The sequence below is a fragment of the Carassius gibelio genome, chromosome B13 (assembly GCF_023724105.1).
Source record: "Carassius gibelio isolate Cgi1373 ecotype wild population from Czech Republic chromosome B13, carGib1.2-hapl.c, whole genome shotgun sequence".
NCBI classification, from domain to species: Eukaryota; Metazoa; Chordata; class Actinopteri; order Cypriniformes; family Cyprinidae; genus Carassius; species Carassius gibelio.
In genome coordinates, this window is record NC_068408.1 from 16,855,385 (window position 1) to 16,883,213 (window position 27,829).

Consider the following 27,829-nt stretch of genomic DNA (forward strand, 5'->3'; position numbering starts at 1 on the left):
AAGTTTAAAAAGAACTGCATTTATTCAAAAAACAAAACAAAAAAACTAATAATATTCTAATAATATATTTTCTTTACTATCACTTTTTATCAATTTAACACATCCTTGCTGAATAAAAGTATTGATTTTATTTTAAAAAAAGAACGAAAAAAATTACTGACCCCAAATTACTGACCAGTAGTGTATATTGTTATTACAAAATATTTATATTTTAAAAACATAGTTTTTTTTTTTTTTTTTTACTTTTTATTTATCAAAGTATCCTAAAAATGTATCACGTTCTGAAAAAAAATATTAAGCAGCAGAACTGCTACCAACTTTGATAATGAATCATCATATTAGAATGATTTCTAAAGGATCATGTGATAATGATCCTAAAAATGCAGCTTTGCATCACAGAAATAAATGATAATTTAAAGTATAATACATTTAAAAACAATTAATTTAAATTGCAATAATATATCACAATATTACATTTTTTTCGGTATTTTTGATCAAATAAATGCAGTCTTGATGAGCAGAAGAAACTTCTTTCAAAAACTTTAAAAATAGTAATGTTTCCAAACTTTTGGTCTGTACTGTATATATATGTATGTATGTATGTATGTATAAAACAAGCGATATTAGTTTCTAAATCCATTTTCGAATTCAACAAATTACATATAATTACATTTGATTTCATATAGTTTCAGAATCTTTTTTCTAATTCTGTTAAAAGCGGCTCATTGATAGTAAAGTGACAATATCTATATATGTGATTTGAAAACAATGGGTGTTATTTATAAAACATAAGATATGAATATCATTCATGAATTCATTTGTACATAAATCGTCCCACTGAACTGAATGGTTAAGTATCATTTAAACAGAAAATTCAATGAACAAACAAGGCACCTGGATTTGTACACTATACACAATCTACTAACTAAACATTCACACGCATTTCTTCTGAAGCATGTCTCGAAAGATGGAGGTATATCCATAGAAGCTGATGCACAGTATGATGAGTGCAATGATGGATTGGGTCAACAACATATAGAGAGGCAAGAGCTCATCAACCCTGTGAAGAAAGCAGATTAATAGTTTCATTCATTAGTCATTTTCCAAGATGATCTTTAGATGAATAACAGGAGAAATGAATTGATTACTCTGGGATTCCATATGTTTGGACAGCAAATACAGCACGAAGATCACAAAAGCTGAGTGGAAAGAAATAAGAAGATATTTTTTCACAACAGAGCATATGAAGTTTCTGGCATCAGGTGGTCAGGATCAACTACTACTATTTTTTTACTAAAACTACAGGTTATTAGCATCTTCAGTAACACACCATTAAAAACAATGGGTCTTATTCACTAACTGCCTATGCAAGAATTTGTGTTTGAAAACTGCATAGGGAAAATGTAGGAAAAACTGAAATGACATGCAAAAACGAGCCATATAAAGATGTTAAGATTAAATTGAATAGATAATTCATATCAAATATGAGGAAGGGAGGCTGTAAAGCATAGGTTGAGGAGAAGAACCTGAACAGCAACTATATTAACATTAGAACAAGTTTAAAGCACCAGCTCACCCCATAATGAAATCTGTCCTCATTTACTTACCTTTGAGTTGTTCTAAACCTATATGACTTTCTTTCTTCTGTTGAGTACAATAGATAACATGTTGGTAACCAAACAGTTGACAGTAGCCATTGGATTCCACTGTATGGAAAGATTACAATGGACGTCAATAGCTACCGTCAACTGTTTGGTTAAAAATGTTCTATGTTTAGCAGAAGAAGGAAACCCATACAGCTTTGGAACAACTTGAGAGTGAGCAAATAATGACAGAATTTTCATTTTTGGCTGAACTAACCCTTTAAGAACAAATTAAAGTGTGTATGCACATTGTAAATTACACTGAATTTTTTAGTGAAAAGTTCTTGTGTATAAATACAAATAATACATGTAACCATTAGTAAACGAGACCCATTGTTCATTTTAAGGGACAGTTCAACCCAAAATTAAATAGTTATTAATTACTCACCCTCATGTCATTCCAAACCTGTAAGACCTTTGTTCATCTTCGGAACACAAGTTAAGATATTTTGAGAGCTCTCAGAATACCTTAAGTAGTTAATGACAGAATTTTCATTTTTGGGTGAACTATCCCTTTAAATTTTCACTTATTAATCTTTTAAGAGCTATTTAAAAAGAAAGTGACAGGCACCTGTAATTTGGGTCCACAATCTTTACATTGAAAACATAAATAGCACTGTTTTCTTGAGAAAAGGTTAGAAAATTCCTGGAACTCCTATTCATGATTTCATAGGGTTGGTCAAGGTTTCCTAGATTTTCAGAGTTGTCAACAAAACAGCTCCTGTAATTCTGAAAGACATAACACACATCCCTTTTTATTTCATTGCTAATAAACCACACGATTGCTCATATCCCTGAGAGAGAGCCAGGTTATGAAAACTAAAGTGAGATAAAACAGTAAACGACACCCACATGAGGCCCCCAGGCCTCTTCAGGACGCTTCTCATCAACTAACATAGATGTCCATGTTTGGGCCTCATGAAGGCAGGCTACCTGCAGAGCCAAAAAAAGCGTTAGGGTTTCTACAACAACATACTGCCAAACACACACACATCTGACACATATTACCTGATGCATGGTCGCACTGAAGTAATAGTCTTTTCGATTAAAATACTCCCACACTATGAAGTTGGCATCAACACTGCGCACGAATGTCTCGCCATCATACCTACAGAAAATAAAAATCCCTAATCATATTATATATTGCACATTTGATCAATTTTATAAAAAATGCACTGCAACAACAATCTACTTCCTCAAAGAAATATGTCCTCATAATTAGCAATGAGTCACACACTGTTTTACTGTAGGTGCTAACAGTAAAACAGTGTGTGACTCATATTGCTCATTGTTTCAGGTTTAATTTCACCCTTGTACTTAAGAGTCTCATTATGCTTGTGTCCTACTCACATCTCAATGTCTGGCCGAAATTCATCTTTGTAGTGGATTTTCAACACACAGCCAAAGCTCTTCCAGTCATAGAACACAGTCTGTAAGACATTGGTGAACTCATGACTATCACCAGTTGCCTCACATGTATTTTTTTTATAGCACGGGTCATCACAATATAGTTGCTTTGTTTTATTTTTTTGTTATATAAATCTGTAATATGACTCAATGAAAAAAAGAACACTGCGGTTCTCATTCTTATCTCAGTGATGCTGGTTAAATGATAACATTATTATCTACAAATACACAGGACGGATTCTCACCAGATCCTTTGATGAATTACTAAGTGCAAATCTGTAAAAGAACAATTGGGAAAATTATTAAGCAGGACTAGAGTACAAATTCAAATGTATTCTATTATTAAGTGTCATGTTTTTAGTGAATATTACCTTGGAATGGTATAGCTGTTAAAAACGTTCATCTTACATGGAATTCTCAGTGGTCTACAAGGAACAACATGATAAGTCTGGTCAAAAGGTTTAAACTGCTACAGTAGATGGTTGTAGGATAACTTTTTAAATGGTTTGTTTAGATAATCAGATGACACTTACTTTATAACACGAATGTGTCTGTTTGGTGGGCAGCCCACAAAGAAATGAGAAATCTACAAACAATTTATGCCTTATTTAGTGGTATATTATCTATATACAGTAGCTTTCTCATCAGGAAATGTTTTTCTACAAATAAGAAAAAGGAAAATCTTCAGTAACCCCCCAGCAGCCAAAAAAACTTACCTGATTTTTTGGCAGATTGCATGAATTATCAATCTGGGTTGGTAGCAGCTCCATAGTGACTATATCACTTGCGTTTTGGCTGTTTTTAATTCTAGGACAAGATGGTTGTTATAATAGCTGGAAAAACTTGTTCTCTTAACTAATATGGTTAAATTTATCTGTACAAGAATCGTTCATTGATGTGCCATTAAAAAAAAAAACACTCACATGAGATCAGAGTTGTTAAACACGTCTTTGCAGTCTGCATCCTGATAAATGGTAAAGGTCTGGAAAAAGATCAGTAAATATGACCAGGCTTTGCTTATATAAGCATCACAAACTTTAGTAAAAGACCCTTCTTGTCCAGACCTTGTTTGTTGTATCCAGATGGCGCACACTCTCAAAATGGGTCCTTTCTGTGATCTGCAACACATGGTCTTTGTTCCTGCTTAGCGTCACATTAATGTTTTCACCTTCATAGTAGACTATCTGGAAATAGACAAGAAGTATAAAAATATTTGGTTGGCATCTATGGTTCCACAAAGAACCTTTAACATTTGTGACCCACAAAACCAAAACCATTAAGTGTCAAATTCTCGAAATTGAGATTTATACATCACCTGAAAGCTAAACAAATAAGCTTTCTATTGAGGTATGGTTTTTTAGGATCAGACAATATTTGGCAGAGATACAACTATTTGAAAATCTGCAATCGGTGAGTGCAAAAAAATATATATATATAATACTGAGAAAATCGCCTTTGAAGTTGTCCAAATGAATTCTCAGCAATGCATATTACTAATCAGAAATTAGGTTCATTGTAGTGGAAAAGGTTCTTCAGATTATGTTCAGAGTGTGCTCTTCAAACAAAAATGTGTTTTATGAACTGAACATTTATGAACTGCTCACTTCCGAACTCAAAATGGTTCTACCATGGCATAGCTTATTTGGTAACTTCTCTTGTGATGTATGAACTACAGTAGGTCTACTCTAACTTACCTGGGCCCAAAACTCAATAGCTTCTTCCATGTCGATGTAGTAGACAGGCCTGTTCATGTTGTGTGTGAAGCCAATAAATGGACAGCTGTGGACCTCCCCTTGCATGGCACTCATGATCTCCATCTGAAAAGGGTACTTCTTTACATGCAAACCTCCATCTAACAATGTTAGCATAATGATCTGCTCTTTCTGGTTTAGGTAGAGCACTACAGAACGTCCAGGGTCATTCCAGGCAGGAAGCCGAAACAGTTTATTTGTGCCGAATTTACAGAAGAACAGCACATTGTTCTCCATCTTTACCAGCACGTTCCGTGAGCTGTCTGTAGAGCAAAGTCACAAACAGTGGAACATGAGATCATTTTATTTTATGTAAAATATTTAATTTAGTCATGAAACTCTAGATAGCGCAGGCTGATGTGTTGTTAATGTAACGGAGTATATTCAGAGTGTTAAACGACTTGGCACAAGCTGATTGGTTCATGCTGCATATGCAGCCAATAAGCTTACAGTCTTGCATTTATATGGCGGTCTAGTATTTCCTAGATTCCTGCAGCACACTTTTCAGAGTTTCTCTGAAACCCTCCACCTTCCCCAGCTCCACCTGTATAGATCTGCTACAGGTTATTTTATATGCTATTTGTGCAGCAGCAGTATGTCTTAAATACTCACAGCACCATATCACTGTATGCACTGGCAGTAGCCAGTTCCTGTACTTGCTTACAGCAGCAGCAATAATAATCTACAACTACAGCAATAACCAACAGCAGCAGCAATTCAGCAGCAGCAGCGTAGCAGATCTATTCCGCCGAGACCAAATACATTAACACTGTCATATCCATCACCATGCTAAAATCTTCAGAGAATTGTCATGATTAAACTTGCTTTAATCTTAAATAAAACTCTTATTAAAGATACAAATCAAGCTTATTTGCATTTCAAATGTATTTTGAAAGAAATATAACTGCTGGCACTTCTGATAATCTGATTTCTTCCACTCACCTATGACCACATGGTGAATGTGGCTACCACTTGCTTCTTGGCTTATGTTGGAGGAATCCATTATTTGTAAATAACGCCATTCGCTATCATCATGAAAACTATAAAGTATGGTGTCTTTGTTCCATACCAGCAGAGTTTCCAATGCTGCGCTGACAAAGAGCATCCGAAATGGTCCTTGGAGAACATTTGTACTCAGTAAAGTTCTGGTTTTCCAGATGCCTTCAGTTTCATAGCATGTGAGCAAGGAGAGTTGTACAGAGTCTGTGTACATCACCAGTGCACCAAAAGATGCTGGATGGGATCCAAATGCAGCAGTAAGGATAGTAGTAGTTTTGGGTAGACTCAGAATGTTTGACATGTAGTTGCTATTAGTCTTCCAATCCAGAGCTTTCCCACCTTTATAAAGCTCATGGTCTGTCCATGCAAGAACTGTAGAAAGTTCAAAACCCTGCAAGTGAAATTCAAGAGACTAATCAACATTTTTGTAACATAATATTAAGAAAAAATTTTTTTTATAAATTGGAGACACTCACAAGCAAGCTGTAGTAATCTGCACACTGAGATCTAAAACTCAAGCCTTTAACACCTCCACCTAGCAGTTTTATAGGAATGTTCATCAATATTCCTTCCTCATTGTCCCTCCAGAAAAGAGCATCTCCTATGCGGAAAATCGAGCCATTCTCCAACAAGACGGCATCAAAAACAACGTAATAACCCTCAGCTGGCATTAAAAGTTCTCCAGGATCAACCTTTATCTCCTCATAAGTGAGGAAAGCATTTTTAGTTATGAATGTGCCTTTGTCAGACAGGAGCAAGGCTTGGTGAGGGGTACATGCACCCCATACTATCGACATTCGACTACCAGTTGGCAGGCGTAAGGACACATTTTTGTCGCCATGTGGTTTCTCTGGGGATGTCCTGTAGAAGACATGTTGACTAGAAGCAACAGATTTTCCATGAAAAGATACTGACTGACTGGTTATGTGAAAATTATGATATTCATGGACACCAAGAAGGGGAGCCTCCCAAAACCTGAAATAAATCATGATTGTGAAAGATTACTATACAGATCATTATTGTAAATATATTTACTGAACATTAATGAATATATTTAAAAAGTGAGTAAACGTGGAAAAAGCCTGTCTTTGAATAGAAGTGAACCGCATTACCCTTGATTTGTAAAATAACTCTGGCTTGTCTGAGGGAATGAAGACAACCCAATGACTGCAAACTCTCCACCGATAAATAAACACCTAGTAAGATATCTGAAATACTGGAAAGGTACAGAGATGTATTCTCAGGCACTTACAATAATCAATACACAACCAACAATAGGTGTTTTTAGAAGATGACTTACTACAGATGGAATCACTGCTGTGTTTATGATTTCAGCCTCATCTGATAGTTCCGGATCAATGACCCATATTCTGACAGTCTACAGCACACATCAAAAAGCATTATAAATCACAAGGGAACAATTCAACCTACATGTGATGCAGGTTTGCATCTAGCAAAGGTTTGAAAGTCTCACCTGGGAGTCACGTTCAATTGAATTTCTGATGGACATAAAAAAACAAAAAACTTTTGCATATATAATTCTATTGAAAGTATTTTCTCACTTTAGCAATTCATGACATTTTGTAGTGCAATAAAAGCTGAAAGAAGTTGAGCTGGTTAAAACCTGAGCAAAGGAATAACAGCATACCACGCAAGCCTGAAAAATGAGTCACTTATATAAAGGTGTCGCTCTTCTTCTTTTTCTGTAGACACGTTCTGAAAAGAAATTATGAAATATTTAAAAAATGCTAATTGATGAAAAGAATATGTGAAACCTTGTGACATATTTGTGTGTACTTACAGAAACAAGTGGCTTTATAGCTTGAAATCCAGGGGATTTACACCACATAACAGCATTAGGTGAACTTATTGGATCAGTTTGTTGAATAAATAAATGTAAATTTAATTGATTAGACATAAATACACATTAATAAAGCTATAAATTAGATAATTATGATACTTATTAAATATGTGAAGTAACTGTTACCTCTTATTAGTCACATGACAACCATCAGGATATTGCCACTCCAAAAAAGAGGATCCTTCGTATTCTAAAAAAATCTGAATGAAACATAACATTTGTGGTTTATTATGTAGATAAAACTACATGCTAGTATTTTGATAAAAAGAAAAAAAAACTATTTATGTTTTTATATTGGGGGTGAGAAAGCAGTTCACTTATGAGACCTTAAATCACAATGAACAAGATTATCCCTTAAATCCATTATTTACAATAGCAACCACCAAAATATAGTTAGATAAAAATGAAACCAAACATCAGAAAGAAATATACGAGGATGATTATACGGCGAAAGCGGTCTAAAAGAATCGTACCGGTGATATTGTTTTTTGTGGTAACTTAGTGGTTACAATCGTGATTTTAACCTAAAAAAACAAACAAAAAAAAAAAACAAAACAAAAGATTATCTTCACTTACAGTACTGTCTACGATGAATAACTCTTTTTCCTCCAAAATCTGCTTGTATCTGATAATAAACAAACAGTAACCGCAATCACAAATAATTTACAAATTAATAGCATAGCTTCGTGACACTAAAAGTACCCAAAGATCAGTTGAGTTTAGTTGGTTAATAATTTACCTCCAAATTCCGACGACAGTTTGAAAATCTAAAAATAAAATGTACGTTAACACTAACGTTACCCCAAATCCCAACATCTTGTTCCACTTTGTTCCCCCGTAATTTGGTGTAACTAAAAAGGTTACAAAAGCTAAGGGGCAACCAAAGCGATTAGCTGTAATACTCGCTTTAGTCTACGGGCGTCGCTGTTTCCTATTGCAATACAATACAATAACTGCACGTCGACCGTTGGAAGTTTATGTTTAAACAGTCTATGGTTTAAACAAACAAATGATAAATTAATAAATACTGTCGGGAAATGTTATACAAAACACAGGCCCATATTGTTTGTAATATAATGTGCAACCATTCTATTTATGAAAAAAAAATTAAGCACAGAGTAATGTTAATTAAAAAAAGATTACTTTATGTGTGTGAGTGGAGCGCTGTAATTTATATCAAAGACTATCTTTGGTTATATGGAGTGTGTGTGAGTGTGTGTGTGTGTGTGAGTGTGTGTGTGTGAGTGAGAGTGAGAGAGAGAGAGAGAGAGAGAGAGAGAGAGAGAGAGAGAGAGAGAGAGACTCCGCCTCCGCCTCCGCCTCCGCCTCGGTGTTTGCTCACTCAGGTGAGCTCAGCGTGTGTTGTCGGAGGATCATTGCGGAGCTGCAGGGAGAGCAGAGGGGAGACGGTCATGTCAGACAGCGGGAACGCACAATCGCAGGACGGAGGATCGAGCCGGGTGACATGCCCGAGTGTGGGCAACAAAGTGACCGTGGTGCTCGGAGCACAGTGGGGCGATGAAGGGAAAGGAAAGGTGGTGGACCTGCTGGCCCAGGACGCTGACATGGTCTGCAGATGTCAGGTTGGTTTATGAAAACTGTAACGTTAGTGTTTGAATACGTGAATATATATCCCCGGTGTACTGTGTAAGGTTAGATTGCGCTGTGTACATCATCATTGTTTGTCCGGAAATATTCATGGCTGATCAGAGAGTAGCCTGTGAAGAACTGAATGCATGTTCACTGTTGTGAAAGCGCTTGCAGTGTTATCAAAGCGGAAATGGACAGCGCTTCGAGCAAGGTTGATTATAATGCAGCCTAACTTAACGTTACTTGTTTAGCTTCGCTAGCATTGCACCATGTAGGGTGTTTGCAAATGTCACCTTGACTGAATTATGTGATATTGAAGCCAGCGTGATTTCTGAGCGAAGGCCAGCGAAGTGTAGCCTTGAAATCTTACCAGATGTCATTTAGCTCACCAGTTAGTGTTGGAATATCCTGGGTGTTTTGAAAAGGATGTAAACACAGGGGGCAAGACTCCTTTGAAGTCTATGACGCCCGAAGGTGTGGTATTTATTTGAGTATTACAGTCAAAGCAGATGTTGCAAGTGTTAATAATTAAAATAATAGTTGATTTCAAGGAACATTAACCTCCAGCTACTTGATTTCCCGCAGTTGTCTCGTGTGCCCATGTGTTATAAATGTACACAATCCTGCAGCTCACTGATTCTTCAGACATGATGTCCAACAACTTTGCTTTAAAAATAGCAACATTTATATTTTAGTCAATTGCTAGAATGTTTTTTTTATAGACTAAACACACACACACTTTAATAGCTGTGTCCTTGGTTTGTAAAATCACTTAATTTTTAAAGTCTGTCTTAATTGTCACGCTCATAGAAAATCAAGTTAATATCAAGGGATTTTAGTTTCCAGGTCTGGAAAACATTTTAAAATGAATAAAACCATAAATTACGTTATTGAAAATTCTTCTGTTAATGTGTGTTTTCTAATATTGCTCTTTTTGGATCCAATCTTAAACTTTTTTATATATATTTAAGTATTTTCAAATTAATTGCAAAATTAATTATTTATAATATGTTTTTAACTGTTAAAAGTTTATATTCCTAAATTGTTTTATTATATAAAATGCCCCAGGCCAAGTGTGTGTGTGTGTGTGTCTATATATATATATATATATATATATATATATATATATATATATATATATATATATATATATATATATCATAAATATTTGTAAAAAAATAAGTAAATAAAAAACCCCCCACATATTTTGTTAAGCAGTTGTTCAGTGTACTAAAGAAAGGTTTATGTAGCATATGGCTCCATATGTCAACATCTCTCACTCCCCGTCAGAAAGAAACGGGTGTCACTATTTCAGCCTCATGACTTTCAGACGCTGCTGTGCTCTCACTTAACATGTACTGCAAAACTGTTCCATATATGATATTTATTTTATAACAAAAATCATGAAATATGTATTTATGTATTGTATTTATGTATTTGTGTTTGTGTGTGTAAGCCATGTTTTTCTTTTTAGATTCTCTAAGTAGGGATAAATGCTTCTATGTTTACACATACACAATTATATAGAATAATGTTTAGATTCATCAAAAGAGGACTTTTACTGACAAACGGGGAAGTGGCAGCACACCAGTGGTTGTGTTATGCTAGAGAGCAGCAAATAGCAGGCCGCTTTACACCCCCCTGTCACTATGCATGGTATTGATAACAGGTTCACATTGCAAGGATTCTCTCTTAAGAAGACTGTATTCTGCCAAGGTTGTGACTGCATTTAAAAAGACACTCGGTGCTGCACCATGCAAACCGTCATGTGTGTGCTGTGAAAATGGATGGGACAGAAAGCAGATAGTGTTAGTCTTTTTATAAAAACAGTGCACTCAGCAGTCTTACTGGTTTTCCTTACAGGCAGATGGAATGGAAAAATGACGTTCCATGTCACACCAAACTGATATGTCGGTCTGGAAACCAGAGGATCAAACACAACGCATGACCTCTTATAATGCCCTTAACTTGTTTTAATATTGCCTCTTCTCATGTCAGCCTATAAATCTGTTTTTTCTTTTAACAAGTTGGTTTGTTTCACACTGTAGTATTGCAGACTTATATTAATCATTTGCTGCTTGTGGCTTGCTTATTGTTTATGGTTTTGCAGGCATGTGGGGAAACCGATGTCTCCAGATCTATGATGACAACAAGATGGTAGTCAGTCTAACCTGTTATACAGAATGTACTGAGATTTTAGTGAGCTTTATAACCATCTAGAGCAGTGTATATAACAGTGTATATCAGCATCCTTTAGTTAAGTTATACTTTTGGTATTACTTTTCTAGTTTGGTCTGTCACTGTAACACCAAGTCTGACAAGAATGAAAGGCCATCTATCGCTCTTACACATACGTTCTGTAATCATATAGATTTGCTATATTGACATTGCAGTGAGTTGACACAGTTTGGTTCAAAGAATATATCTCTACTACTAAAATATTTCAACTTAAGTGACTTAAAATATCTTGAACATTAACATCAGCTTGATAATTGAGTATCTGGAAATCCCTTGACTGCAGCGTTGCAGTAGTCATGTTAACTGTGTAATGTGCAGCTGTTTGTTTATCAGTGAGGCAAAGTGTGTTGCTTACTGATAAACAAGTTGCCATTTTTAAACCCAGTGTCATTCAAGTCGCAAATGCTTTATTTGATAACAGTAAGTGTTGTATGATTAATTTCGTCTTTTTTTTCTCCAGTATTCATTATAGTTAAAAAAGTTTTACACAAAGAAATTAATAGTAATTTTGAAGAATTGGGTCTGACTGGGAAAAATGGATTTCTGTAAAGGCATTGATGAAGGAAAACTTAAAGGTTTAGTTCACCAAAAATAGAAAATTATGTCATTAATAACTTACCCTCATGTCGTTCCAAACCCGTAAGACCTCCGTTCATCTTCGCAACACAGTTTAAGATATTTTAAATTTAGTCCGAGAGCTCTCAGTCCCTCCATTGAAACTGTGTGTACGGTATACTGTCCATGTCCAGAAAGGTAAGAAAAACATTATCATAGTCCATGTGACATCAGAGGGTGAGTTAGAATTTTTTGAACCATTGAAAATACATTTTGGTCCAAAAATAGAAAAAATACGACTTTATTCAGCATTGTCTTCTCTTCCGTGTCTGTTGTGAGCGCGTTCACTGCAGCATAGCGATATCCGGTTTGCGAACGAATCATTCAATGTAACCGGATCTTCTGAACCAGTTCACCAAATCAAACTGAATCGTTTGAAACTGTTCGCGTCTCCAATATGCATTAATCCACAAATGACTTAAGCTGTTAACTTTTTTAATGTTGCTGACACTCCCTCTGAGTTAAAACAAACCAATATCCTGGAGTAATTCATTTACTCAAACAGTACACTGACTGAACTGCTGTGAAAAGAGAACTCAAGATGAACACAGAGCCGAGCCAGATAACGAACGAATGATTGACTAGTTATTTTTTTATTTTATTTTTAATTAATTTATTATTTTTTTATTTTTATTAATTTATTTATTTTTTTTTTGCTGCTCATAATGGGGAAGTCGTGGCCTAGTGGTTAGAAAGTATGATTCCTAACCCTAAGCTTGTGGGTTCGAGTCTTGGACCGGCAATACCACGACTTAGGTGCCCTTGAGCAAGGCATCGAACCCCTAACTGCTCCCTGGGCTCCGCAGCATAAATGGCTGCCCACTGCTGCAGGTGTGTGTTCACGGTGTGTGTGTGTTCACTGCTGTGTGTGTGCACATTGGATGGGTTAAATGCAGATCACGAATTCTGAGTATGGGTCACCATACTTGGCTGTATGTCACGTCACAAATTAATGAAACCACATTCATTACATGAAGCCATTGCTTCCTAATTTTCTAAATAGTCAGTGTGCTGTGCTGTTATGAAAATGTGATGTAAAAATTCAAATAAAAAAACTCCCAGGCTGGGCCCTTAGAATCAATAGCAACCTTGTAATAGGAGCTCATAATTGTAATGCGTAGTGCCTCCAGCAACACTTTTGGTCACCATGGGTATGAGAACATTGTAAATGGATCTAAAAAGGAGAGGCATCCACGCACGCACTACTAAACTGCTCCGAGGAAACCTGTCCTGAAATAGCTCTGCCCTGTTCCTTGCTGGATTAAAGACTGATTTATAGAGCACACTTTGTGCAAACTCCATCAGATGTGACATTAGGTCAGAGCTGATTGAAGCCATGTTGAAAACAGACATATGTGAGGACTCTTGATGATTCTTGACAATGGTAACAGTTGGCATTTCAAGTGTGCTCAGTTATATGGTTTCCCTTCTCTTTAGTCACGTGTCAACAAGGAATCCAGTTTGCATTCATTGCATAGTCCAGTTTATGTAACATGTAATTTCACAGATTTAAGGAATGACAGATAAAAAGAAAACGAAACAAATGTAACTCTGCAGAACTGGAATGTGGAATGTTGATCCTTTGCACATTCATTTACAAGGTTAATTTCATTGTGCTTTATATTTACATTTACGTTTAGTCATTGAGCAGACACTTTTATCCAAAGTGACTTACAAATTAGGACAATGAAAGCAATCAAAATCAACAAAAGGGCAAATCGGTCTAAATTAGCTTAACATAGTAACAGTAAACATAGCAAGGGCTTTTTAAATAATATAATAAGTAAAAAGAAAACCAAAAGAATAGAAAAAGAATAGAGCCAGCTAGTGTTAGAGGTATTTTTTGCTTTTGTTAATTATATAATAAAATGAAAATAAAACAGATAGAATACAAAAAGATTATATTTAAACAAGCTCCAAATTAATAGAGTGCAAGTCTAAAAGGGACAAGTTTTTTTTTAAAGAATAGAATTAGAATAGAGAGTGTTAGAGTTAGAGTGTCAAATAAAGATGGAAGAGATGTGTTTTAAGCCAATTCTTGAAGATGGCTAAGGACTCAGCTGCATGGATTGAGTTGGGGAGGTCATTCCACCAGGAGGGAACATTTAATTTAAAAGTCCGTAAAAGTGACTTTGTGCTTCTTTGGGATGGCACAATCAAGCAATGTTCACTTGCAGAACTCAAGCTTTTAGATGGCATAGAAGTCTGAAGTAATGAATTTAGGTAAAGGGGTGCCGAGCCAGTGGTGGTTTTCTAGGCAAACATCAATGCCTTGAATTTTATGTGTTCAGCTATTGGTATCCAGTGTAAAAAGATAAACAGAGGTGTGACATGCATTCTTTTCAGCTCATTCAAAATTAATCTTGCTGCTGCATGCATGATTAATTGTAAAGGTTTGATAGAACTGGCTGAAAGACCTGCCAATGGAGCATTGCAATATCCCAGCCTGGACAGAACAAGAGCTTGAACTAGTCTTGCCTGGACAGAACAAGAGCTTGAACAAGGAGTTGTGCAGCATGTTCCGAAAGAAAGGGCCTGATCTTCTTGATGTAGAATAAAGCAAATCTGCAGGACCAGACAGATTTAGCAATGTGGTCTAAGAAAGTCAGCTTATCAACAGTCATAACTCCAAGGTTTCTGGCTACTTTTGAATGAGTTATGGTTGATGTGCCTAACAGGATGGCGAAATTGTGATGAAACGATGGGTTTGCTGGAGCAACAAGCAGTTGTGTCTTGACAAGGTTGAGTTGAAGTTGATGGTCCTTCATCCAGCAAGAAATGTCTGATAGACAAGCTGAGATGCAAGCAGCTATTGTTGGATCATCAGGATGGAATGAGAGATCAAGTTAAGTGTCATCAGCATAGAAGTGGTATAAAAAGCCATGTTTCTGAATGACAGAACCTAATGATGCCATGTAGACAGAGAAGAAGTGATCCAAGAACTGAGCCCTGAGGCACCCCAGTAGCTGGTGGTTAACAGAGTAAAAACTGTGGACAGATCAAGCAAGATAAGTATTGATGATTTTGGATTGATTCTCTTGCCAGTTTTAGAGCTTCAACAACTGAGAGCAAGGCAGTCTCGAATGTTGAATGTCCACTTCTGAAGCCAGATCGGTTGCTGTGTGTGAAAATCAGAGACTTGGTTGAACGCAGCTTGTTCAAGTGTTTTTTCAATGAAAGGAAGAAGGGAAACTGGTCTAAAGTTCTCTAAAAGAGATGGGTTGTGGGTGGGTTTCTTAAATAGTGGGGTTCTGCGAGCTTGTCTAAATGTTGAGGGGAAAACACTAGCACGGAGGGATATGTTAATGATGTGAGTGCAGGTACAACTGCAGGAGAAATTACTTGAAGGAAATGAGATGGAATAGGATCATGAGGACAAGTACAGTAGTAGGTAGGATGATTAGAAAGGATGAGTTTGGAGACTTCTGCCTCAGAGAGTGAAGAGAAGGATGTGAGATGGTAAGATGTGCTTGACCGATTGTGGTGTGCAAAATTGTGGACTGATGTTTTTAATTTTATTTAAAAAAAAAAAACGTTGTCAGCTATTAGAGTTGTTGCAGGAGGGGGAGGACAAAGGAGCCAGGAAAATGTTTTATAGAGCATGCGAGAGTTAGAAGAAATGTTAATTTTGTTATGGTAAGATGTCCTTTTAGCAGTGGAGAAATTAGCAGAGAAGGAAGATATGAGTGACTGATACACATTAAGGTGAGTAGTATTTTTGGATTTGCGCCACACCCTTTCAGCAGCTCTAAGCTTAGAACAGTGTTCATGGAGAACATCAGATATCCAAGAGGCAGAAGGGGTGGTATGGGCTGGCCTGGAAGACAAGGGGCAAACAGTGTCTAAACAAGATGTAAGAGTGGAGCAGAAAGTATGAGTAGCACTGTTAGCATCAAAAGATGCTAACAAAGTGAGCAGGTTGTTAGGATTTAGGGATGCACCGGAAATCAGAACCGATTTTGGTCTTTTTTTCGGACGATTTTTCTGGAAGTGCGCCCACGTGCACAGACTACATTGTAATAATTCGCTATCATGTCATTTGTGTGGAGGTATTTCGAAATCTGTGCGCAGGACACAGACAGCCGTTCAGCAATGGAAGTGCAGAGCTACATGTCAGAGGTACAGATAGCAGGAAGTGAACAGCTTACCCCACAAAATAAGAGCCCCTTTCCCTGCGCTCACTGAAGCTGCGCAAGCGTACTCTATCTGCCCGTGGCCTGCGCAAGTGTAGACAGTAAAGGGATGTTCAGCTCAGCTTCTTGCATGTTGGATGAGAAACGAAACAGACTAAACTTTTTTTTTTTTTTTGTAAAGAAAAACTTGCTAACAAGTTTGAAAAGCCAGAAGTAAATGTCAGTTCTGTATAGGATGATTATTTTTATTTCACCTTAAAATTACATTGACTTAATTTGATTTAAAAATCACCTGTTGTAGCACACTGAAAAAAGTGTTTCATTCATCCAACTCAAAATTTTTAGGGTAATGATTCACATCTATATTTTTTTAACTCGAGCCAATAGTTATTTATTTTTCATTGGCTCAAGTAAAAAAAAATGTCAATAGCCAAAAGCCAGTTTGGCCTATCAAATACCAAATAAACATGTTTATGTATACTTTCCTTCTTTCTTGTTTGTTGCAAAAAAAAAAAAAATTGGAAATCGGTATCGGAATTGGCCAGTTTGCTTGCAAAAATTTGATATCGGAATCGGCCATGAAAAATGATTGGTGCGTCCCTACTAGTTAGGGTTGCGCTGCCTACAGTGTGTGATGCATGCTTTGCGAGTGGTAGTGATAGTAAGGATCTAGAAACAGAGTAAGAATTGGTTATAAAAACTGAAACAAGTGGTTGGACAAAGGATTAACCAAAACAATACTTATATGCTTTAAGCCTTAAATAAGAATGTAGTAATTTTAGCTGTTTAATATTTACCATGTTTAAGTCCTTTCTGATCTGAAGGATACAATACAAAATTCATACAGAAAATGTAAAATAGATTCTTTCTGGTTTCCTACTTGTATCTAATTGAGCAAAAGAGTTATTCTCACATAATATCCACACCTAACAACCAAAAACAGTGTTGTGCTTCAGATTTTTCCATTTCACAACTGCATGTCTAAGCGTGTCTATACCATACCATAGTAATGCTAGAGATAGTTAGAGATAGTTCACCCAAAAACTTTCTTCTGTGGGAAACAAAAAGATGATATTTGAGGTCCAAACAGCATTGGATTATAATGACTTCCATTGTATGGACAAAAACACGTGAGGCATTTCTCAGAACATCTTTTACTTTTATGTTCCATGAAGTCAGCCATGATATTTTGGACGACAGGGGTTAGTACTGTAAATAATGACAGAATTTTTTATGTGAACTAACTATCCCAGATTTGTTTGTCGTCATCTCAAGGATTGCAAAGTCTTTGTGTTTCTTCTCTCCTGTAGGGAGGCAACAATGCAGGACACACAGTCGTGGTTGATTCAGTGGAATATGACTTCCATCTTCTACCCAGTGGAATTATTAACCCTAAGGTCACTGCCTTCATTGGTGAGTAATATGTCACATTTCCTCCCTCCATTTGGATAACATGTCTTATGTGAGTTGTGCACATTCTCGTGCAACCAGTTCAGCAAAGATCTCAGCTTCCTGTTGGAGTGTTTGGATGTTGGCCAGCATATGCAGACTAATATAGCTGAGTGCAATCTATGCAGTTTATTTGCAAAGATCCAATTTTGCTAATGGCCATTACTGTGTTTGTCCTTCTGATTCATTTGCCAGCACTGCAGATTAGTATGATGTATTGGAAGTGCTTGAAGTTCGTAGTACATTAAATTATACAGGTTTCAGAAATCTGTGTGCAGGGTTTAAGGGTTGATATGTGTGATTTTTAAGATTCCTCTTCAATATTCCAACCCTTTCTATCAGTTCCAAAACCTGGAATGACACAACTAGGCTTTTCAGACTTTAAATGGGTCATCCTTTACCTCTTGTTCCATTTTTTTTAAAGAATTCTCACTGTACATGTAGAAACATTGGTTAATGTTATTTTTGCATATTTATGAAGTTTATAATGTTGAATGGACAAGCACACAACTTGCTTGTCCATCTGTGATATTGTCACAACTAAAACGATCACAGCATGACCCAAGAAACAAGTTTCTGTGATTGTAGAAAGTGTATGAGTTTGTCTGTGGCTAAACAACTTGCTGTAATATTCTAACACCACATTATTTAACACTTCAGGCCAGGGTTAAAGCCCTGTGAATTGGACAGTGATGACTGACAGCTCCTCATTTGATTGCAGGTAATGGTGTAGTCATTCATTTGCCGGGTCTCTTCGAGGAGGCTGAGAAGAATGTGCGGAAAGGAAAAGGTTTGTTAAATTGTTTGTTCCCTTGGGTTGTATGATTAAGTATTAGTGAGCATTCACAGGAGTCTAACATTGAGTTTGCTTGTAGGTGTGGAAGGCTGGGAGAACAGGCTTGTCATCTCTGACCGTGCACACATCGGTAGGCTGATGGCTCTCATGACATATAAACACTATCATATCATAAAATCACTTACACAGCTGCAATCAAGGATAAATTTGGCTTTATATGGTTGTAAAGAATTGGATTTGTTTGCAATTCTTAACTAACTGAATATTCAATTCATAGTTATAAAAATAAATATATGCTTAATACTGAATATTTCCACTACCATTCAAAAATTCATTTATTTCAACTAAAATACAGGAAAAACAGCAATATTGTGAAATGTTATTACAATTTAAAATTACTGTTCTCTATTTAAATATATTTAGAAATAATACTTATTTGCAATAAAGGCAAAGATAAATTGTCTGCATTTTAATCCAGTCTTTAGGGTCACATGATCCTTCATAAATCATTATATTATGTTGATTTTCTGCTCAAAAAACATTTCTTTTTTTCAGTGTTGAAAAAAACAAAACAATTCTGCTGCTTACTATTTTTGTGGAAATTAATACATTTTTTTCTATACTTTGAATATAAAGTTTATACCACATTTATTAGAAATATATATATTTTTATCTTTACTTTTGATCAGTTTAATGCATCCTTTTGAATTGTTGTGTATGTAACTTTAACCAAATTAATGCATTATACATTATGTACATTGGGTGTTTTGGATTTGGATTTATCTTTTACAACAAAAAATGGTCAAGAATTGTTATTTAATAAAAACAGGCAGGGCAAGAAACTTTATTTCCTCTAACATACTGGTATTGTTTCTTACAAAAATGTCAGCACAGTAATATCTGTTTTTAATTTGAAATGTATAATCAGATTTGGAAAGAATCCCCTTTGACTCCATATTTAGAAATTCCTGGATCTTTAACACTGTTCTTTGTATGTCTTGCAAGCACTGCTGTTCCCTTCAGGAACTGCAAATCTAACTAGCTATAACAGCTTAATATCAATCATAATATTTAATAATGCATTTAAATGTTGTTTGATGCATCAATGCATTTTTACTCCTCAGTTTTTTTGTGTGTGTTTGTTATGCTTTGCTTGCTGATGATACAGTTTTTTGAGCAATTTTGTCGGGCAACTTTTTTTTGAGCAATGATTTTGGGCACTTTTCTGCTGAGAATGGGTAACAGATTTTTATCTGCATATTTTAGATTGGTTGTGGGCCTCGTGTCTCACCTGGTTGCCCATTGACACCAACATTAACCAAAGTTGCCCAGCAACATTGCTCAGAAAGTTGCCCTGTGTATCATCAGGCTTATGCCTTGAGACTATTATTGTAATTCTAGATTCTCAGCAGGAGTGGTTATACACAGGATCAATCGTAGTCAACCCAAGTGTTGTTATGGTGACCTGCTTTGGCATGTTGGGTTCAGAGCTCAGAGAGATGAGTTGTCTCACTGTAATGTATACACTCTCCTGCCTCTAGTGTTTGATTTCCATCAAGCTGTGGATGGAGTCCAGGAACAGGAGAGGCAACAGCAAGCTGGCAAAAAGTAAAAACCCTGCTTTATGCACACGCATACAACACGCTAGCAACATGTTATGACATGAGTTCATAACAAAAGAAAAAATGCTTTGAGAGAGCAACTTTAGTCATGTATTGGTGGCTTTTCTAACCGCTTAGGTTAATCTTAGTAATTAACTTTCACATAAAGTTATTTTATGTGAAATGTGAATATATCTGTATATATCTATCTGCAAAAAGAAAACATTTTATACTCTTAATGACATAACAACATTCAATATATGACAAATAAAACAAATACAATATTAAATGTAATATTAGCTAAATCTGGCATTAAATTTAAGAATCTGAAGTTCAGATGAATATTTCATAGTCCCTTTCACATTAAAACATTATGTGATATGAAAATGTACTGTACAAATAAGTGATTATGTACATCAATAAATGATTTGTTCAATTTGTGCTCCATAAGATTTTTTTATGTTTTTGAAAGTAGTCTCTTATGCTCAACAAGGCTGCATTTAATTGATAAAAAATACAACAAAAACTGTAATTTTGTTAAATATTTTTACAGTTTAAAATAAGTATTATTTTATTTCAATATATTACAAATGTTATTTATTCCTGTGACACAAAGCTGAATTTTCTGCAGTCTTCATTCCAGTCTCCAGTGTCACATGATCCTTTAGATATCATTTTAATATGCTGATTTGCTGCTCAGGAATCATTTATTATTATCCAAGTTGAACATTTTATTGTCAGAGTGAAGATTGAAGTTTGAATGAAGTTTTATTATTATTTTTCTAAAGATTATTTAATGAATAAAAAAGCTCAAAAGAACAGCATTTCTTTATATTAGTAAAGACATTTTTACCCTCACTTTTCATCAGTTTGAAGTGTTGAATAAAAATGTGTATGTAAACAAAATGAAACTTAAAAGGAACACTTTTTTTTTTTTTTAAATAAGCAAATAACCAACTCCCCTGGAGTTAAACAGTTGAGTTTTACCGTTTGAATCCATTCAGCACTTTTAGCTTAGCTTAGCATAGATAATTGAATCTGATTAGACCGTTAGCATCTCGCTCAGAAATGATCAAAGAGTTTCTATATTATTCCTACTTAAAACTTTAGTCTTCTGGAGTAATATCTTGTACTAAGTCTGACAGAAAATGAAAAGTCGTGATTTTTCTAGGCTGATATGGCTATCACAACTTTTCATTTTCCGTCAGCCTTAGTGCACAATGTAACTACAGAAGAGTCAAGTTTTAAATAGGAAAGATATAGAAACTCTTTGGTTATTTTTGAACGAGATGCTAACAGTGTAATCAGATTCAGTGATCTATGCTAAGCTAAGCTAAAAGTGCTACCTACAGACCCGGAGAACGGCTGAATGGATTAAAAAACGGTAAAACAGTTCAACTCTAGGGGAGTTGGAAAATAAGCCTATTTTCAAAAATAGTGGAGTGTTCCTTTAATTTTATTCAATATTGTTTGTAACAGGTTCACTTCTTTATGTCTATATTCACTTAGGAGGCCCTGAATAAGGGTTGCAGACCTCTGTTTTAAAACAACCAACTAATGCATGTGAATATCACTCACAAGTTTCACCTTCTTTCTGTCTCACCACCTAGTTTAGGAACAACTAAAAAAGGAATCGGGCCTGTGTACTCTGCCAAAGCAGCCCGCAGTGGCCTGAGGATATGTGACCTTCTGGCTGACTTCCAGGAGTTCTCAGAGAGGTCAGGGTGTGCTTATACCTGTTCCAATGGGCTTGACAACTCAACTCTCTTACCCATTCATGTCACATTCCCATAGACTGACTGTTAAGCCTCACCCTCTGTCAAAACACTGAACCTGACCAAAACAATGGAAGAGCAACTGATCATGCTACTTGTCTTATGCCTTATTTCACAGATTTAAACATTTGGCCTCGCAGTATAAGTCTATGTACCCATCACTGGAGATTGATGTGGATGGGGAACTTGAGAAACTCAAGGTGAGAAGCTTAGATGTCATACCAGTTAATTCCAACATTTTATAGGACTTGGATAAGTTAGAGTTAAGAGATGCACAACATATTTTTATCATATCATATGTCATATAAAGTTAACTTTTAAAAATATATATATTTATTTATTACTGTATTCATAACAGTAACATCTATTGTGACACACGGACAACAAGGGTTACCAGGCTTTCTGACATTGTTTTTTCAGACGTATGTAGACAGGATAAAGCCCATGGTGAGAGATGGAGTCTTCTTCATGTATGAGGCGCTACATGGGCCTGCAAAAAAGATTCTGGTGGAAGGTGCCAATGCCGCCTTGCTGGACATAGACTTTGGTGAGTAATGGATACACCGAAACACATCGTACATACCATTCCCTGACCATGTGTAACATAAGATTATGCAATGTGCTAACCAGCTGTTTCCCATTTGTGAACTTCTGGGAAGTGTCTTCTGATATTAGTTAAGTCCTGTGAACCATCAACAATAATAAGTCTACAAGTCAATAAAAGTCTCACACATTTTATGTTTTTTTCTTCTTCATTATTTATCTGTAATGTTAAAATAATATAGTTCCAATTATTTTTATGGTTGAATGATTTATGTATTGTCTAATTTTTTTTTTTTTACTTTAATAGATGGAGATACTTATTACTCTAACTAATAAAAATGATAATTACATTCTATACAACTTTACTAACACTTCTGTGACTTATAAAGTGAATTTAAATGTACATTTTCTTAATATATTATTTTATCATTTGATTTTTTAAAATTATAATAGGTTTAACTTTAATTTATTTTTCACTATGTAAAAAAAAAATATTTGTTAGTTCCTAATAATTTTATTTTGAAGGTTATTTAATGTGATTTTAAGCAGTGCTGTGCGCCTCTAACTTTTTACAAAATAAATATAGGTGTTGACAGACACAAAGGTCCATTGTCTTACACACAGTCATAAAAATAACCCTGACTTTGCCTAAAGCTTCACTAACACTTCACTGGCACGCAGCGCTGATCTGACGCTTTTGTTTAGGGACATATCCGTTCGTGACTTCCTCAAACTGCACCGTGGGAGGGGTGTGTACTGGTCTGGGCATGCCACCCCAGAACGTAGGTGAAGTGTATGGAGTTGTCAAAGCTTACACTACGAGAGTTGGGATTGGAGCTTTCCCTACAGAACAGAACAACGTAAGCAGCAGCTTAACTTCCTCTTTTGTTTGGAGGAGCTTGCACTACTGTTTATATTCTGGTGCAGTCAGTGTTATGTTTTGGCAGTAATGACCCTGGCTTTAGTCGAGCATAATTATTGTTACGGATAGATTTGAACAGGAATAAAGAGACTGGAAGAACAGAACAGTCAGTAATCTGTCACACTACATGACAAAGAATACATTGTGTATGAGACATTTAGGATTTCCTATACATAATGTGCTTCATAGTGTTTGGTTTAAATTTATGGTCACACTTGTACATAGCAATACATAGTGTCTTTAACAACAACAACAAAAAATTTAACTTATTAAATATTACAGAAATTAACTGCAGATGGAGTTTCTGCAGGTGTTTTTCAATTATAAAGACAATGTAAAAACATGCATGTAGACAATAAGTGCATTGTATCATATAATTATATTTGAAATGTCAGTACATAATGTGATTTATATTAGACGTAATATTTTAACTTAATATAAAGTTAGTCCAAATATATTTTTACTAGAAATTGCAGTTTTCAGTTTTAAAATGGCTCCATCTAGTGGGAAGAAGGTTTTTTTTAGACCAGACAACAGTAAAGTAGACATCTTAATTCAAATTACTCATATTGTATTATTAAAATTGCCAATAAAAAGCTTGACCGTTTAAACTGTACACATACTGTAAATACACAGAGGAATTAAACATTGCTCTTTGGATATTGTACTTCTTCACAGGAAATTGGAGAGCTCTTGCAGACGAGAGGCAAGGAAGTGGGCGTGACCACAGGTCGCAAAAGAAGATGTGGTTGGCTGGATCTGGTGCTCATCAAATACGCCCACATGATTAATGGCTTCACAGCGTGAGTCTTCAGAGATGTCTCCTTTGGTTTCTCTCTTTGTGCTCTATAAAATACTGTTTTCTTAAATGCATCCTTCTATACGTCTGTTTAGCTTAGCTCTCACCAAACTTGACATCTTAGATGTGCTTCCTGAGATCAAAGTTGGTGTGGCATACAAAGTAGATGGTGAAATCATCCCGCATTTTCCAGGTAAGCAGCACTTTTCCAATATCACACAGGTAGATGAAATAAAATCTAGTGTAGTTCAATATCATACATGTTTCCCAGCAAACCAAGAGGTGCTACAGAAGGTGGAAGTGCAATACGAGACTCTGCCAGGCTGGAAAACTGACACGTCTGCTGCCAGGACCTTTGAAGAGCTACCAGAAAATGCACAGAAATACGTCTGCTACATTGAAGATCACTTGGGCGTGCCTGGTAAGACTTTAAAGGGATAGTTCTTCCAACAATCATTTACTCGTCATGTCATGTCATTCCAAACTTGTATGACTTTCCTTCTGCTGTGAAACGGGAAAGATATTCCAAACGATGTCAGTAACCAAACGGTTTTGATTCCCACTGACATCCAAAAATAATATGGTAATAAGTAAACGGTTACCAAAAAAATAAAGTCATACAGCTTTAGAATGACGTGAAGGTGAGGAGGGTAGACTGTCACTATAACTGTAAGTTGTTCTTGTAAGTCTGATCGTTTCAAATGCAGTTGGGTTGTTTTACTACAGCGATCCTAATGACTTACTCCATTTTTGCTTTAGTAAAGTGGATTGGTGTTGGGAAGTCGCGGGAATCAATGATCCAGCTCTTTTAAGAGGCTGCTCGGCCTGCATGTAGCACTGGCTGGATTACACTCTGGACTCGGGGCTGGAAAGATGCCTCATATGTTTCTTTTCCCACCTCACTTCATTTTCTCAATGGCAAGAACATTATTTCGTGCCACTCGGATCATCCTGCAGCCCTCTGAAATAGAGTATTTGCCATAAATAATGGCATTCCTGTGGTAAATCAAAAAGGGCTTTTCAACTAGTTATTTTTTTGTAATCATTTAACTGTTTCTAATCTGCTTTACATCATTCTCTGGTATTTTGAGCTCTCCTAAGCTCAATATCTCCATCTTGAGTCCATATGCTGTACATGTGCTACTACTTCAAACAGGCATCAGTAGTGATGTATATTGTTGTTAGATATCAATTTTTCACATAGATTGGGTAAAACGATTACTTCTACACGTTATATTTAATGTTCTTTGTTGGTTTTATCATACAGGAATCAATGGTTATGCAATGTGTTCACTCCTTGTTTTAAAGACTTACTCAAGTCAACTTCATTTAAACATACTGTTTTTAAAAGACAATTTGAATGTTTCTTTACCAGATGCATAAAAACCCATGAGATTCAATATTAAGCGATTCTGGATATAAATTCTGTACAATACAGCTTCAAAATGTAATACGATTACAGTGGGCGTTTTCTGTTTTTCCGAAAATAGAAGTAAAACAGTTTATTGAAGCATCTTTAAATTTGAATCTATTTAATTTGCTCTAAAAAAAGAAAAGAAAAAAAAGTATATAATCCAAATGTGCCTCAAGAAGCATATATTATTATACAGGCCAGGGTTATGATTCCATTGAATGTATGTAAACGTTTGCACAGTCCTCAGATGTTTATTGTTCAACTGTACAACTTTATGCCACAAGCATATTAAATCCACTGTAATGAGATATCAATGAACTTGCCTTTCAATATAGATTGTCAAAGTATAGATCCTTAAGACGTTTGTGTGAATTCAGACACGCATCAGGATGTACTGTACGGCTCGGTTTAGCCAGTAAAACACACTTCTGTGGTTGCTAGCAGCTGGAGGAGGCCGTCTGCTTTTCTGACCTCCAGTAGTACAGAGCTTTAAACAGAGCTTGTCTATTTAAATATGACTGGGTTGTTTCAGAAACCCAGAGTTGCTGCTTCTGTTTCGTCTCAGCCTCAGTACTGCACCTTCCAGTAAATAAGTGATATAGGATAAAGTGTGCCTTGTTTATATAGATGAACAATGAAACTTGAAAACCAGTCCTTCATCTGATTGAACTTTTATGGATTTTTAATTGAGAAACCTCCTTTAGCTTTTTCGAGGGCATTAGTGTCATTGCCATTTGCCAAGTGTACATGCATCCAAAGAAGTATCTTAATGGATAAATGAGTGATGTGACATAAAGAGCCTTTGTAAACGATCCAGGATGATAACTCTTTTTCGGATCGATGATGGTGGGATGTTTTGCATCTTCTGTTGCTCACAGCTGCAGAATAAACGGTGTAACCTGTTAACTTGTTTAGTAGCATCTATTACATGTCATTTAACTTGTATTATCACAAAATATCCTCTGAAAAAATTCAAATTGCAAGGATATAGGACAGTTGAAACATTCAAAAAACAGTATGTTTGCACAAACGCAACTTTTTAGGTTTCTGAAATCCTTTGCTGTTTCTGTGTTGTATTGCTGCTGATTGGGGTTTCATGTATGTATATACAGAACACAAAGCCATATTCTCTTGAATTTTCTGTTGCTGGACACTTTGCTGGTGTGCATGATCATCTAGAGGCATTTGCACCAAAACTCACTCACTCTGTTTATCTTGGATAAATGGCAGACAACTGTCATGACACTCCAGTCAATAAAGTAATATAGTGAGAAAAACTGTCTTTTTTGTGTTTATTTATTTATTTATTTATTTCATTTTTAGCTGTATTTTTGTAGCAGTTTTTGGAATCGATAAAGAAGTGGGTACGATGAAACTGCCCTGATCTTTTCTTGGAAACGCGAGGTTCAACAACACACCAGCAGGGGGAGACATTTACCTTCAAACACACGGAGAAACCCACTGATTTTAACATCGAGAAAAAGAGCCCCGTAATTACGCTTGACAATAACCTGTGATGCTACACAATTACTCCTAGATAATGATGATAACATTCTGTTCTTGGATTTCCCCCCGTGTTTCTACGGTGAGTTTAGATAATAATTGTTGAATGTTGTCATATGCATAGCCTAGGTGAGGTTAAATTTAGCCGTAATGCTGGGAACTTATTAAAAACAGACATAAAGGTTTTTCTTTTTCTTTTTTTTCTTTTCTTTTTTTTTAATATGAACACAAACGTTTAGGGTACTATTAAATAAAGGAAAGTTTATTTTCAGGTAATTAATTTTAATTTTGTAAAAAAAATTATATTTTTTTGAATTCCTCCTCATCTTTCAGCGTTTTGCTGGCCATTTGCAATGTGACATCAATCTGTAACTTCAGTTCGATGGAAATTACATTTTGCACTATATTTTGAAATGTTTATAAAACTATAACGAGCAAAACTGTTGATTGTGGTGGAAATGACACCTGTGTGATGTGTGATACCTGCCATTTGTGCAAAAAGATAAATAAAAAAATTCACTCAGTAAACTTTATTTATATATATATATTTCACTCTTTTCTTGAATTATTAGGTATGTTTAATATGTGTTAAAAAATGTGTTTTTAATATCACTTCATATTAGTACTATTTTATACTGCTGTAAAAAGTTCTGGTCATGTATTAATGAAAACTAAAGAGTGCTGAACAGATCATAAAGCTGGTGTTACTGAAGATATTGGAATAGAAATGTTTTGCTTTCACAAGCAGATCTATATGTTAGAGCTATGTGTGTTGGCTTGTTTGGCTGGT

The 27,829-nt window shown here is 35.6% G+C and overlaps 2 protein-coding genes and 1 long non-coding RNA gene across 3 annotated transcripts; 1 reads left to right on the top strand and 2 right to left on the bottom strand.

Annotated features, from left to right (window-relative positions):
* Positions 1–392: 392 nt before the first annotated feature.
* LOC127970474 (cation channel sperm-associated auxiliary subunit epsilon-like) lies at positions 393–7,310 on the bottom strand. Its single transcript, XM_052573069.1, has 18 exons — positions 7,275–7,310; positions 7,101–7,178; positions 6,913–7,016; positions 6,277–6,775; positions 5,744–6,191; positions 4,745–5,064; positions 4,115–4,234; positions 3,974–4,032; positions 3,767–3,857; positions 3,584–3,636; positions 3,422–3,475; positions 3,296–3,326; positions 2,994–3,073; positions 2,652–2,751; positions 2,496–2,576; positions 2,215–2,372; positions 1,149–1,199; positions 393–1,060 (listed from the first exon to the last, which is right to left on the bottom strand). Exons 1-18 carry the CDS (start codon positions 7,308–7,310, stop codon positions 934–936), a joined length of 2,490 nt encoding a protein of 829 aa, XP_052429029.1. The 3' UTR covers positions 393–933.
* A 97-nt stretch (positions 7,311–7,407) lies between these two features.
* LOC127970557 (uncharacterized) lies at positions 7,408–8,837 on the bottom strand. Its single transcript, XR_008156628.1, has 5 exons — positions 8,401–8,837; positions 8,238–8,286; positions 7,788–7,861; positions 7,602–7,665; positions 7,408–7,516 (listed from the first exon to the last, which is right to left on the bottom strand). It is a non-coding gene; the product is annotated as an uncharacterized LOC127970557 (long non-coding RNA).
* Positions 8,838–8,979: 142 nt separating this feature from the next.
* On the top strand, positions 8,980–26,813 carry LOC127970744 (adenylosuccinate synthetase isozyme 2). Its single transcript, XM_052573442.1, has 13 exons — positions 8,980–9,244; positions 17,548–17,650; positions 18,408–18,476; positions 18,562–18,612; positions 20,024–20,090; positions 21,694–21,801; positions 21,977–22,058; positions 22,279–22,405; positions 23,107–23,261; positions 24,002–24,126; positions 24,218–24,315; positions 24,394–24,543; positions 24,882–26,813. Exons 1-13 carry the CDS (start codon positions 9,074–9,076, stop codon positions 24,932–24,934), a joined length of 1,359 nt encoding a protein of 452 aa, XP_052429402.1. The 5' UTR covers positions 8,980–9,073; the 3' UTR covers positions 24,935–26,813.
* The last annotated feature ends 1,016 nt before the right edge of the window (positions 26,814–27,829 follow it).